The following is a 14,942-nucleotide window of genomic DNA, read 5'->3' as shown; positions in this document are numbered from 1 at the left end:
AAAGGCAAAACTTATCCACACATTATGGTAGAGTTGTAGGAGAATTTCTTAACATCTATTTTATACTTTGGATTACATTAATTGAGATAGTGAGTGGAACCCTTTTCATGACACTGGGTACTGAAAGAGGTGATGGATGTGACCATCAAGAGATGGATAACATGTTTCATCATGAGTCCCCTGGAAACATGATGGTCCATTGCATTGATCAGAATTCTTAAGTCTTACAAAGTTGCTTGTCTTAACAACATTGTTATTCTTATGTAAATTGTTCTCCTGATTCTGTTCAATTCGTTCTGTATCCATTCATACAAGCTTTCCCAAATTTCTCTGAAACTGTTCCTTTCTCCATTTCCTACTGTACAATTCCATTACATTCAACATAATTTGTTTAGTCATTCCTTGTTACTTCTTTTCAGTCTTCCTATACCTTAAATCCCTCCCCGCCATGAACTCTTCAATCCCATGACACTGGCCTCATTGTTGTTCCTCAAACTAGACACTCCATCTCTGGGCTCCAGGCATTTTCACTGGCTGTCCCTCATGCCTAGAGTGTTCTCCCTCCTCATCTCTGCTTCCTGGCTTCCCTGGATTCCTTCAAATCTCAGCTAAAATCCTTCCTTCTATAAAGGCTTTTCCTCATCCCACTCCCCTTATTTACACTGCCTTCTCTCTGTTGATTTTTTTCAATTTATGCTGCATATAGCTTGTTTGTACATGGTTATTTGTATGCTGTCTCTTCCCTTAGAGTGTGAACTCCTTGAGAGCGAGAGCCTCTTTTAACATTTCTTTATATCCCTAGTGCTTAGCACAGTACCTGGCACACAGTAGATGCTTAATAAATGTTCATTGACTGACTGACAATGCATACACCTCCTTAGCTTCCCGTTCTTTTTGCCACTACAAAAATGAGCTGCAACAAATATTTTTGTGCATATGACTCCTTTTACTCTTACCTTAATCATTTTGAGTTATAGACTTACTAATGCTATCACTGAATCAAAGAGCATGCCCATTTTAGTAACTTCAGGAGAATGTCCCCAAATAGAATGACTGTACCAATTCACAACTCCACCAATAGAGCATTAGTGTGCCTGCTGTCCTACAACCCCTCCAACATGGGTCACTTTCCCTTTTTGTCAACTTTGCCAATCAGATGATTGTAAGGTAGAATCTCAAAGTCACTCTCAGTGTTCTTTGAAGAATCATTGACAATGATAGACGTGCCTCAGATGTAGAGAAGGGCAAATATTGTCCCTTTTTTTTTAGGTGAGGCAATTGGGGTTATGTGACTTGCCCAAGGTCACACAGCTAGTAAGTGTCAAGTGTCTCAGGTCCTCCTGATTCCAGGGCCGGTGCTCTATCCGTTGTGCCACCTAGCTGCCCCCTGTCCCATTTTTGAAAAAAGGAAAGAGAGTGGCATCTGCAAACTACAGGCCTATGAACTAGATTTCTGCTCCTGGCAAAATTCTAAAATTCTATTATTATTAAAGGTAGGGTTAGTGAGCAACTAAAAAAAAAGCAATGATCAGAAAGCATATCAGAAATACGGAATTGTCAAGAATAGGTCACACCAACTAATCTCATTTCCTTTTTTTGTTGGACCTGTGATTTCACTGCAGGAGTGGAGGGGGATTGTGGGGGGGGGGGATTGTGGGGCGAGGGCACGCAGGGGGAAGAGTAGAAAATTCCCACTATTTCTACTATAATTCCAGTCCAGGCCTCACTCCTCTTGGAGCCTCGAATAAGAGTGCCCAGCCTCACAGTACTTCAGGGCTTGATTGCCCTTCTCCCCAACCCTAGCTAGTGCTTTCAAGCTCTCCTCCTGACTCTAGAAGTAGTTCAGACCTCAGACTACCCATGACACCCAGGAGTCACATTTAGATAACCCATGTAGACATACATACCTTACAGGGACACACACATTGATCTTATGCTAAAATGTGGCCCTGGAATTCAATACAATCCTCTAGGTATGATCTGACCCTGGAAGAGGACAATGGCACTGTCACCTCCCTCATTCCGGACACTCTCCCTCTCTTAATACAGACTAAGATGGAATTAATATGTTTGGTTTTTTTTTTTATTTTGACTGCCAATTCTCAAATTATGTTTGCCATCCACTAGGACCCCCAGATCTTTTTCTCTTGAGTTATCATTTATTTGTGTAATCCCTAGCACAGTGGAGAGAACATCTGGCTGTCCCACTTCCAGCTCTAAGCTCCTTCCCCAACCACCACCCTCAGCACCCTAGTTTTGAAATCTGACAGGCAGCAGAGACCCGACTCTAAGCCCCAGGCCTTTACTTGTCCTCAGTGGGGTTCTCCTCCTGCCGCCTAAGCACCATAGGTCGCAGCCCCAATTAGCAAGACAGCAGACTCAGCTAAGGTTAAGGCTAAGGCAAAAGCAGCAGCCAATGGAAAGCACAGCAATTCGAAGGGCCCCACCTCTGAGACAGTCACACCCGAGCAGCCTTCTCTTACCCAGGAAAAATGATTTCTCCTTAACTGGAGATGAGTTTTAGCTACACTTTCTTTGGCCTGCAGTGGGGAAAGCAGCCCTTTGGGGATCCCTGGTGAAGGAGGAGTCAGGCCAGCGGCAGGCCCACCCACCAGGTAAGTCAGTCCCTCTCCCTCCAGTTCCCAGGTCCCCAGCTCACCAGACCCCAGATCCAGATGTGAGATTCTCTGGGCAACTGGCAAATTGAGAATTTCGGAGACTGATAGAAAGGACAGAGACAAGAAGTGGATCGCCTAGCTCAGGGCTAACCTGATCCCTGGGAAAATAGGGCCTATGGCTCCTGATCTAGTTTACCGGGCCTGGACTCAGGAGCCCAGTGAGGGGGAAGCTGGCAGATGACACCACCTACATGGAGCATCTCGAAGACCAAAATGGCTCAGAATGGAGCCCCTGCTGGAATATACACTCCACCACCCCCTCCCCAAAAGCTGCAGGGCCCAGCCCCTTCCCGGTCCCCATGGAGACAACAAGTAGAGACATGAGTGACCTGCTCTGTGGCAGCTGGAATCCAGATGCCAAAGCTGGGTGGAACCTGTTCTGCTGGCTCAGCCCGGGCCTGCCAGGCAGAACCTCTTGCCTGCTATAGGCTGCAGACTGTTTTACTCCAGGAAGCTGGGCTTCACTGAGCTGGGAGCCCTGCAGGCATGGAGGGAGCAGGGAGCAGAAGGCAGAGCAGGGTCTCCTGGGATGTCCCCTAAGGAACCCCATAAGGAGTTTCCTCCCCCCAAAATCCTTTAAACAGCACTAAACTAGCACAACTTGGGGTTGAAAACACCTCTCTTTTAAATCATAATAGTAGCTGATATTTATATAGCATTTTAAGAGTTGCAAAAAACTTTACATATATTATCTCATTTGATCTTCGAAACACTCCTAGGAAGCAGGTAGGTGTTATTATTATCTCCATTTTACAGATGAGGAAACTGAGGTTCATCAAGGTTTTAAGTGATTTGTCCAGGGTTTACGCAGGCAGTATAAAGGCTAAGGCAGGATTCTCTTCCTAACAAAGTGCCACATCCATTCCATCAAACCGTCAAATCAAAGATTGGCTCCAAACCTAGCTCTTAACTGAGCTATTGCTCCATCCTGGGAAACAAGACAATTTGGAATGCTCAGCCTCACCTTTCACCTCTGTTCCTTTGCTTCCAGGGGTGGGAATCTGCAGCCTCACTTGAGGACCTAGAGGTCCACATGTGGCCTTGAGGCCATAGGTTCCCCACCCGTGGACAATCCAAGAAGGCTTCCTGGCAGAAAAGATCTCTGTCAGGACACAATTCAATTCAGTTCAGCAAACCTCTATTTAGTAACCCAGGACCCTGCTCTGGGGAAAGTATAAAGTTTAGAAAAGACTTGCTCACTGTCCCCCAGCCTCTTCCCTCCCAAGGAGATTATATTTTAGGGAGGATGTGAATAATAATAGCTGACACTTACATAGTTCATTAAAGTTTACAAAGCACTTTATTTTCTCCTTGGAACGTCCCAAGAGGCAGCTAATTAAATTCTCATTTCAATAGCTAGAGAAACAGTCTCAGAGAGGCTGTGAGATTAGCTTAGGGACTCATACTAATAAGTGTCAGAGTCAATATTTGAACCCATGTCTCCCTGACTCTGGGCCGAGAGCTCTAGCTGCCACATTATGCTACCCAATAGTAAATGAGGATGGTGCTGGGACAGGATTTCAAGATGGAAGAGCTTGAAATTTAGTCAAGACCCCCTCATTTTACAAATGAGGAAACTGTGCCCCAGAAAAGCAGCACACTGTAGTGGAAAAAAACATTGCATTTTAATTAATTTCAATTCAGTGAACATTTATGAAGCACCTACAATGTGTGAAGCATTATAATGGGATACCAAGAGGTGCTTCAGTGGATAGAGTACACTTGGACTGAGGAAGACCTGAGTTCAAATCCAGCCTCAGACACTTAGTAGCTGTGTCACCTTAGGCAGGTCATTTAACCACTGTCTGCGTCAGTTTCCTCATCTGTTAAATGAACCAGAGAAGTAAATGGCAAACCACTTCAGTATCTTCGCCAAGAAAATCCCAAATGGGGTCATGAAGAGTCAGAAAATGACTCAAAAATTACAAAAATCAACTGAAAAATGACTAAACGACACAATCCTCCCAAGGCTGATTCAAGGATCAAATGAAATGATATTTGTAAAGTCTCTTGCATACCTAAGTGTGCTGTGTAAACTGAAGCTACTGTCATTACAAAGATTAAAAAAAAAGTAGTCCCTGCCCTTAGGAAGCTTACTATCTACTAGGAAAGGATGCAACTCTCTCACAGTTAGGTAACATACAAAGTAATTTCGAGATAAAAACGGTCCCCACTAATAACTGGGAGAACCAGGAAGAGAGCACCTTCCTGTTTTGAAGGAAGCTGGTGATTCTACAAGACAATAAGGAGGAAGTGCATTCCAGACATGGCAGCCCCAGCTCTGAAGTCGAGTGTCTGTGTCAGGTCTGACCTTCCCCTCTGTAAAATGGGGACAATAATACCTTCAATGCATACTCCTCCGCTTCCCCTCACGAGTTGTTGTAAGGGAAGTGTAAGCCTTAAAGGGCTGCAGAAATGGTCATTATTACTTAGTGATCTGCCTGCTCCAGGTTGCTCAGGTCCTCAGGAATAGAGTGGGAGTCGAATTGGAGCCCTGTAATTAGAAACTCTTTTCACTAATATATCTCCCTGCTGGCACCCAGGACTGCTGTTGTTCAGTCCTTTCAGTTGTGTCTGACTCTCTGTGACTCCGTTTGGGGTTTTCTTGGCAAAGATACTGGAGTGGTTTGTCATTTCCTTTTCCAGCTCATTTAACAAGTGAGGAAACTGAGAAAAACAGGGTTAAGTGACTCACCCAGGGCCACACACCTAATAAGTGTCTGGGGCCAGATTTGAACTCGGGAAGGTGAGTCTTCCTGACTCCAGGCTCTGTGTTCTATCCATTTTGCCACCTAGCTCCCTTGTGGGTTAATAATAACAATGCACATCCTATTTAGTATTTATAAAGATTTATGATTTGCCTCACCTTGTGAGGTAGGGAGGGCAACTTTCCATTTTTCAGATGAGGAAACTGAGGCTAAGACAGAGGAGAGAGATCTAGTGAGTTTTCTCTCCCTGTTGGAAAGACGCATCATTATTTTAGGATTATAGACCATAAAAGTCATCTAGTCCAACACCTTCATCTTAACAGAGGAGGAAACTGAAGCCCAGAGAGAGAAGTCACCCAAGGAGTAAACAGCCAAGCCAGGATTTCAACCCAGGTCCTCTTGACTCTAAATTCCAGTCTCTTTCTACCCTATCACCTTGCTGTCAATAGGCTTTGTTAGGCCTTTGACTGCACCTAGTGCCTGACCCCGGATTGGACTATATAATGAGTAGGGAAGTCTGAGCCAGAGCAAACTTCTGTAGATGAAGAGCAGGTATGCCTCACTTTACCCAATAGCCAAGTTCCTTCATCTTATTTTGGATTTCTATAAACAGTCATTGTAAAAGTAATAAAATTAATTACTTGAAGAAACCACATAGTAATTATTTTAAAGTGAACAATCACATTGACCTCCATTTCTCTTTATCAGAATTTTTATCATTTGGGCTTGCTTTATTTAACTAGGGCCTACCTGTGTGGGTATCCCCTCCTCCCTTCCCTGAGGTCTTGCCCAGAGGACATGCCTCTTCTAGAGTCGACAGCACTCAGCCAGGCATCTAATAAAAGTACTAACATCTCACATCAATTTGGGGCTTCAAGGTTACAAAGCACTTTCATCATAACTACCCAGCAAAGTAAGAAATAGGAATATTATTATCCCCATTTTACATTTTATTAGACTCAAAGAGAGTAAATGTTAAGAGCTAGAGCAGGTCTCCTCACTCCAGGTCCCACGCCCTTTCCCTTCACTGAACTGCCCTCCTGACCTCTTTAGAAAAGAATAAACCATTCCCTTCAAGCATCTGGCCTGAAAACCCATTCCCGGATTGATCCAACCCATGCCTTCCCTGGTCAATTCCTATCTTGTCCCCCTGCAGCGGCAGCCGCGTTATTGAGGGACAATGAACTGGAGTGTCTTCGAGGGACTGCTGAGCGGCGTCAACAAGTATTCTACGGCTTTCGGCCGCATCTGGCTGTCCCTGGTCTTCATCTTCCGCGTGCTGGTCTACCTGGTGACCGCGGAGAAGGTGTGGAGCGATGACCACAAGGACTTCGACTGCAACACGCGCCAGCCGGGCTGCTCCAACGTCTGCTACGATCAATTCTTCCCTGTCTCCCACGTCCGCCTGTGGGCCCTGCAGCTCATCCTGGTCACGTGCCCCTCGCTGCTCGTAATCATGCATGTGGCCTACCGGGAGACCCGGGAGCGGAGACACCTGGAGAAGGTGGGCGAAGGCGGCGGGCGCCTCTACCCGAACCCAGGCAAGAAGCGCGGAGGCCTCTGGTGGACCTATGTCTGCAGTTTGGCCTTCAAGGCTGGTGTGGACTCAGCATTCCTCTACGTGTTCTACCGCTTCTACCGCAACTACATGCTCCCACACGTGGTCCTTTGCAGCGAGGACCCCTGCCCCCATACTGTGGACTGCTTCATCTCCAAGCCCACAGAGAAGAACATTTTTACACTCTTCATGGTGTCTACCGCCATCATCTGCATCTTGCTCAACCTGGTAGAATTGGGTTACTTGATCAGCAAGAGGTGCTGGGAGTGCCGGAGGGGCAGGAGAAGGGATGCCAAGAAGGACCTGCTGACTGGGGGTGACCTCATCTTCCTGGGCACGGACCCCAAGCCACCCCTTCTGCCCTTTTCTCCTGATTCCCCCCAAGACCAGGTGAAGAAAACCATGGTATGAAGAGTTGCCTGGACAAGAAGGCCACATGCACTGGTGGGCACCATGCAGCACTGGGCACAGAATTAAAAGGGCAGGGCACTGAATGAAGACCAAGGACCAAACTGGTGTGGAACCAAGGTTCCCCGTCTGGGTGCCATAAATTCCTTTGGGTGGGGAGACCCTCAGTGGTTCATCTAGAAAGGCTACACTTAGTCCCTCCAGTAAAGGAGGCATCACAGATAGGGGGAAGGACGGTGAACTCGGCGATGGTGACACTCTGCCAGTCTTCCCATCAGGACGTCCTTTTGGGGATCAAGCCTCCATCCCCACTGCCCTACCCCATTGCAACATTAGCCTACAGTGTTACATCCAAAGGAAAATAGAGCAATTGGACCCATCCTTTCTGCCATTATGGGACGAGACACAGGCACCGTCAAGTGCTCCCACAGCCTTCACAGTCACACATCCCTCAACCTATTATCCCCTTGGAACAGAGCCACACCAAGGCTCCCATAGCTTGTTTACAGAAGGGAGGAAGTCAGACTCAAGACTGGCCACACTCCACCTGGAGTCATTCCCTTCCGCCTCCCAAAATTCCTTCTCTCCAGCAGTGCGATGCCTCAGTGCCCTGCCTTGCCCTCTCGTTCCCACCCCCACCCCCCAGGCTTCACCTGCCCCGGGGACAGTTAGTGCCCTATCCTACCCCGCAATTGCTGGCTGTTCTAGTGAATCATTGAATATCAGAGCCGGAAGGGACCTGAAAGATAATGGAGCCCAACCCTACTCTATGACGCTTGTCCTATCCTTCCTCCACCCCAACTCGCATTCCACCGACCTCCATAAAGCCTGGTTAGAGGCAGGGTGGAAGGATGGACCTCCTCATTCTTCAGTGCTGCAGGATTCCCCAGTCACTGTATTAGTTTCCTAGTGATGAACTCTCTGCTTCTTCTCCTTCCTAATAGATAAACTGCTTGAATTTAGAACTCAAATTTAAAAAAAAGTTAAAAATTACATGTAATTGAGAAAAATAAAATAAAAATTAAATGTTAAAAAAATAAAACACTGCTTGGTAGCTGGATGCACTGATCCACTGAGATGTGTTTGAAGGGAAAGGATGAGGCGGTGGGTTGACTTGGAGGAATGCGGTAATGGACCTCCTAAGCAAACCCTATCTCAAGCTCCCTCCCTGGAAGGAAAGGAGGACCGAGCTAGAATCTGGAAGTCCCAACTGCAGCATTCTCACACAATTCCAGAGCTCGAGAATCAGAAGGCTCTTTAGAGACCAGCTGGTCTAAGCCCAATTTTAGGGATGAGGAAAATGAGACTCAGATCTAAGAAGGGACTTGACCAAGGGCACTCAGCAAGACAGCCTCAGAGTCTACACCAGAATGCAGGTCTTTTGACTCTAAATCAAAGGCTCATTCCACTGCACTGTGTAACCTTTCCTCTTGACACCCTGAAACTCTTCCCTGAGCCTTCTAGTACTCTGGGAGGATAGCCTTCTCCAACCTCTCCCTACAACCACGACTGCTTACTCCCCTCACCTTGCTGAGCCCCGAACCCCTTTCAAAACACCAGGGCAGAAGTGGGTCTTAAAATACAGTTTAGGAACCAATCGGGAAAGGGTGAAAGTATTCTTGTCACTCTGTTATGAAGGATGCCAAGTTGTGGGACCCCTGGGGACTCTAATCTCCTCATAGGATACAGTAGATTAAACCTGGCCTAATTCTCATGTGAAGCACCCCCAGAACCACCACCCTGACTACAAAAGAAAACAATGCTCCATAGTACATCTAGTGACTTGCTCAAGGTCACCCAGATCAAAAGCAACATAGAGAGGGTTTGAACATAGGTCCCTAGAATCCAGGACAGTGTTCTTTCTTCTCTACCATAACACCTGCCATTTCTAAATTCATATTTCCAGTAACTAAAATGCAATCTCATTAGCCAAATTCTATCCCCCCCACCCCTTCCCATATTCCCCTCAGCAAGGAAAATCTGTGAATTCCAATTCCCAGTAATGACAATGACAATTATAATCACAATAGTTCATGTTTAAGTATTTTTTTAGGTTTACAAAGCACTTTCCACACCACAGTCTGGTAATGAAAGTGTTAATATCCCTATGGGACAGATGAGAAGGAAATTGAGGCTCAGAGATTTGCCCAAGGTCACACAGCTAATCCACATTCTAACAGCTGAACAATCTGAGAAAACGGGGGTCGAAAACGTGCTTCTTTGGAATACAGACACAAGGCAGTGATCTTGTTGAAGTGACTTGAATTTCCCTGTATCCACAGAGGTACTTCCCTGCCCTGGGGGCCAAGGCAGAATCTAAAGTTAACCGAAACTGATAGACAGAAAACTTACCCCTGCACCCTGGAGGCCCATTGCATAGGAAAGTCCCCGCCCCTGCGTGCCTACCTGACTGACTTGGGAGCAGGAGCAGAGTGCAGCAAAGCCCAAGTGTTTGCTCTGTCTCAGTGCCCATACTGCCTGCCCAACCACCCACTGGCCCGACAAGGTGCCTTGGCTCATTGGTCCTGGCTGCTCCGCCCAACAGGTGTTGTGCCTGAGTGGGACAAAAGCTTGAGGGAGGCCCTTGAGCAGAGACAGGAGACCTCGGGGTGTTTCTTACTCCAGCTGCAGCTCCAGATTTGGGCTCCGACTCTTCAGGAAATGGGCCAGAGGATAGCCTGCTGGACCCAGAACAGGTGAGACAGCCCAGTGTGCGGAGGACAGACACCAGAAGCCAAGGCCAGGGGTGGGGGGACACAGGGACAAGGAAGAGGGAGCTACCAGGAGGCAGGGGAAATATGGGGATAGGGATGGGACCAGAGGACGAGCCAGGATCTGGACCAGGGTAAACAGAGTGAAAACCTCGCAGAGGTTTTTGGACCACCAGAGGTCCGAGAGATACCTGGCAAAGATTAGCCCATTTAGATAGCAAAAGGAGCTGGGTCTCAGGTCTTCCTCAAACTCTCTTCCCATCCTTTGGGCAGAGGTCATCTTGGCACATGACTTCAGCTCCTGTAGTTCACTCCTTACCCATACTCTGGCAATTCTGGAGATGGGATGAGAACAAAAGAGAGCTATGATTTCAGAACAAGGACTCAAATGTGGATCTAGGACCTGGAAAGAAATTCTTGCCAAGGCGATGAGCAAAAACAGCCAGATCCATCATAGACTCATAGTATCTAGAATTGGAAGGGACCTTTGAAATAATCTAGTCTAATCACCTTGTTTTGTATCTGAGGAAACTAACATCTAGAGGAGTGACGTGATAAGGCAAATCACACAGGAAGGAAATACAAGGCACTAGGGAGGGTCTTGAGAAAAAATTAAGTAATTGGGAGAGAAATGGGGGACAGCACCTTATCTCAAGGGTGGCCCCACCTCAGCAGCAATCCCAGAGCCTAGTTCCCTGGCCCAGGAGCACTGTTATTGTTCAGTTGCATTCAACTCTTCTGACCCCATGTAGGGTTTTCTTGGCAAAGATATTGGAGTAATTTGCCATTTCCTTCTCCAGCTCATTTTACAGAGGAGGAAACTGAGGCAAGCAGGCTTATGTGACTTGCCCAGGTTCACACAGCTAGGAAGTGCCTAAGGCTGGATTTGAACTCAGTTCTTCTTGACTCCAGGCTCTGCATTCTTTCTCCTGTGCGTCTAGGCTGCCTAGAATATGAAAAGGAGTAGAGTCATGGAAAATTCAGAGGTCCCTTTCTTTTGGCCTGGGATGCACTAAGGGACTGTCGGGAGCAGTTTATTCTCTCATGTTCTTTGGGTCATACAGATGTTCTTAATTGTTTTGTATGTCATAGGACCCTTGGCCAGTGTGGTGAAGTCCGTGGATCCCTTCTCAGAATCATGGAGTTGTTGTTGTTGTTGCTTTAAATTCAGAATTCAAGAAAATATTAAATATCCTTTAGAGGTTAGTGGAAAATTAAGATGTCTTTTTTTTCCATCCGAGTTCTTAAGCCCCAGGATATCCACCTGGGGACTCCAAGTTAAGAACTGTTGGACCAATGCAAGTCTGTGTGCCTAAAGCCCTCACAAGAAAGGCAGTGCTGTGGGAGTTAATAGTCAGGAATGGCGGGGGGGGGGGGGTGTTAGGGGAGCAAGAACTGATTGTAAACATTTATTAAGGGGCAGCTAGGTGGCACAATGGATACAACGCTGGCCCTGGAGTCAGCAGGACCTGAGTCCAATTCCTGCCTCAGTCACTTGACACTAGCTGTGTGACCCTGGGCAAGTCACTTAACCCCGATCACCTCACTCCCAAAAAAAAATTCATTAAACACCTACTATGTGCCAGGTACCACTGTGCTGAGTGCTAGGGATACAAATATGAAAAAGAAAGACAGACCTTGCCCTCAGAGAGCTTACAATCTAATGGAAGAGACAATACATTAAAAGGAAACTGAAGAGGAGGAGGAAGGAGGGGGAAGGAATTTTCATAGCCATAAAAAGGGTACCTGGAATTTCCCTGCCTTTGCTCAGCCCTAAAGCAGAGAACATATATGACAGAACATATTCTTATCATTTTTCTTTGTCAGTTGGGTGGGCTACGAGGTTGAGATATGAGATCTTTTTATTATCCCTGCATTTAAATTATCCAGGGTATCCAGCTGATTTAGGAGTAGATGAGACTAAAGCATGCTGCTTCCATATTAGGTGATTCAAAGGACAAGCATCTCCTGCAGCCTGTGTCGGTGACTCGGACAGCATGAACTGGGCATTCCTCCAGGGCCTCCTGAGTGGGGTCAACAAGTATTCAACCATTCTTGGCCGCGTCTGGCTGTCGGTGGTACTGATATTTCGAGTACTGGTGTACGTCGTAGCAGCAGAGGAAGTGTGGGACGATGACCACAAAGATTTTGACTGCAATACTCGGCAGCCAGGCTGCGCCAACGTCTGCTACGACCACATCTTCCCCATCTCCCACATCCGCCTGTGGGCCCTGCAGCTGATTCTGGTCACATGCCCCTCGCTGCTTGTGGTCATGCACATAGCCTACCGAGAGGAGCGGGAGCGGAGGCACCGCCTGAAGCACGGGCCCCAGGCCAGGCCCCTCTATTGCAACCCAGGAAAGAAGCGAGGAGGCCTCTGGTGGACCTACTTACTGAGTCTGATATTCAAGGCTGGCGTGGATGCCGGATTCCTGTATATCTTCCATCGCCTCTATAACAATTATGACATGCCCCGTGTGGTGCACTGCTCTGTGGACCCCTGCCCCAATGTGGTAGATTGCTTCATCTCTCGGCCCACGGAGAAAAAGATCTTTTCCTACTTCATGGTGGCCACAGCTGTTATCTGCATTCTGCTCAATCTGGGGGAGGTGTCCTACCTGGTCTGCAAGAGATGCCAGGAGCTCCTAGGTTCACAGAACTCGAAGCATCGGCAGCATCGGAGGCGTGGCCACCATGGTCCCTTGGGGTCTTTGCAGGATGCCTGCCCCCCTTATGCTCCCTCCCAGGCTTTGCAACAAGGTGACCCCACCAAGGAGGTCACATTGCCTTGTTGAAGTCTCTTATTTCAAGCAAGGATGGAAAGACAGGACAATCATAGAAAAACCCTGGTTCTGGAGTTAGAAGACCTGAGTTCTTCTACGCCTTAGTGACTTTGGGCAAGTCCCACCTCTAGTCTTAAGTCTTATCACCTGTACAAGATTGGACTAGGTTGTATCTAAGGTCCTTCCAAATCCAAATCTATGATCCTATGATGCAATATTGACAGCATTACAAGCATCATGGCAGGCAGAGATGGCTGGAGGGATGAGAGACTGAGCCATTACCACTTTCTCTCCAGTCAGCTTGGTCAGAGTCCCCTCATCTGAGGAAATGTGGTCTTAAGTGAGCAACAGGGCCTTAAGAGGAGTAGATAGGGTAAAGACAAACTTGCCACCAGCAACAGATCCCATCCTTGGAAGGGTACGGGGCCAAATAACCGAAAAGTTCAGCTTCTGCATCTCCTTCCCCTTAGGAATGCTCCCCACCATGAGCCCCACAAAAGGAGCTAGTGCAAGGTGGAGGGTCACCATGAAGAGATGAAGGCTTACTCAGGGGCTGGGTTGGGACCTCATGTGTATGCACACCTACAAAAGGAGAAAATTCTGAATTAAAGCATTTTATAAAGTACTTGGCAAACAGCTCTGGCCTTGGAAAGCAAGTCAATAATATTTAAATTCACCCCTACCTTCTAGGGGGTAAAGTCCTGGGGATGTGGGATAGAGGGAAAGAGAGATGACAAGGTGGGGATAACTTCCTACAATTAAAGATGTCCACTTCTGGAAAGGGCTGCCTGGAGAAGCAATCGGTTCTCCCACAATCACACACTGGATATCTTCAAGCAGAGAGTGGATTGGGTACCAGTTGCTGGGAAAAGGACTCCTATGCAGGGTCATTTTAGACAAGATTGCCTTCAAGGTCCTTCCAACTGTAAGCTTCTAGGGGAGAAATGATGTCCCTTTTCTACTCCAGTTTTGGAAAGAGTCTGGATGATGTCATCGCCCTGAGATGACCAAGTCAAGACTCTCCTTTGGGCCAAGGTGTGCCCCTCTCAGGCCAGCAAAGGACAGAGAAGGTTGAGGATATCCCATCAGCTAGGGGACAGGTCCCAAATGGCTTCCAAGGCTTTGGCCCAAGATAGAGTTTAAAGAAGAGAAAATCTGGGAAAGACAAAAAGACAGATACCCACACCCACAACCCCTTCCCTCTGCCCAGCTCACTACCCATCACAGGCTGGGACTTGCCTTACTGCAGATGACTCAGCCTTGGGTATGGAAAGGGGCACTTGGGGAGAGACAGAAGAGTTGAAAGGAGGGGGGAGGGGAGGGTGAGAAGCAGGGGAACCATTTCTCTCTAGTTTGGTATTTGTTTGTTTTCTTCAGCGGAGGTGGGGTGTGAAGGGAGACGACAGGAAGAGTAAGCATAGAGTTCTCAAAAGAAAAAATGAGAACAGAAGGAATCTCAACCAAACGGAACAGCTTTGAAAGTTACTTATTGGATTTATTATACAATTTAAGAGAAAAGCAAGCTCTACATAATAGAAATGAGCTTTTTATGTACAGTCTTTCCTTCCATTCTACAATGTATGTGAAAATACTCATTTTATTTGGTTGTTGTTAAATTCAGAATTATTTAAAATAAAAATTATTAAAAATAAAATGGAGATTAAAAAAAAAAGAAACAGTTCTTTTTGTCCAAACAGTTGTACTGGGTGAGATGGAGGTGAGAAAGGAGTGGAAGGGACCTAGGGAAAGGCAGTTTGGGGAATAGACCAGTAGCATCAGACATCTGATGACTTGTCCAGAATCAAGCTGCTCCCACCCCAAACAATCAGCATCGCTGGGCTCTGGCCTAAGAAACCCCTCATGGACAAAATCTCAGAGTTGGAAAGGACCTCAGAGGATATCTACTCCAATTCATACCTAAAAATGGATCTCTCCCTACACCATCCCCAACAAATGGTCATCCATTAAAGACCTCCATTAAAGACTTCATAGGATAGAAAACTGACTACCTCATTCCACTTATAAAAAGCTCTGTTTGTCCCTTAAAATTTCTTTGAATCTTTACCACCGCCACCATCCCCTTATCTGGTAATTAT

At 46.8% G+C, this 14,942-nt stretch overlaps 2 protein-coding genes across 3 annotated transcripts; both read left to right on the top strand.

Annotated features, from left to right (window-relative positions):
- Window positions 1-2,449: 2,449 nt before the first annotated feature.
- Window positions 2,450-8,351, top strand: GJB5 (gap junction protein beta 5). The gene is made up of 2 exons (XM_027864673.1): window positions 2,450-2,615; window positions 6,543-8,351. The coding sequence occupies exon 2, from the start codon at window positions 6,567-6,569 to the stop codon at window positions 7,353-7,355; it is 789 nt and encodes a 262-aa protein (XP_027720474.1). The 5' UTR covers window positions 2,450-2,615; window positions 6,543-6,566; the 3' UTR covers window positions 7,356-8,351.
- A 1,421-nt stretch (window positions 8,352-9,772) lies between these two features.
- GJB4 (gap junction protein beta 4) lies at window positions 9,773-14,139 on the top strand. Of its 2 annotated transcripts, XM_027864651.1 has the most exons (3): window positions 9,773-10,048; window positions 11,156-11,265; window positions 12,009-14,139. In XM_027864651.1, the coding sequence occupies exon 3, from the start codon at window positions 12,061-12,063 to the stop codon at window positions 12,856-12,858; it is 798 nt and encodes a 265-aa protein (XP_027720452.1). In that variant the 5' UTR covers window positions 9,773-10,048; window positions 11,156-11,265; window positions 12,009-12,060; the 3' UTR covers window positions 12,859-14,139. The 2 variants fall into 2 exon arrangements, with proteins under 2 accessions (XP_027720452.1, XP_027720453.1); XM_027864652.1 differs by lacking the exon at window positions 11,156-11,265.
- The last annotated feature ends 803 nt before the right edge of the window (window positions 14,140-14,942 follow it).

This window comes from Vombatus ursinus, unplaced genomic scaffold (genome assembly GCF_900497805.2).
Source record: "Vombatus ursinus unplaced genomic scaffold, bare-nosed wombat genome assembly UNPS02014775.1, whole genome shotgun sequence".
Taxonomy (NCBI): Eukaryota; Metazoa; Chordata; class Mammalia; order Diprotodontia; family Vombatidae; genus Vombatus; species Vombatus ursinus.
This window is presented reverse-complemented; position numbering and strand designations above follow the sequence as displayed.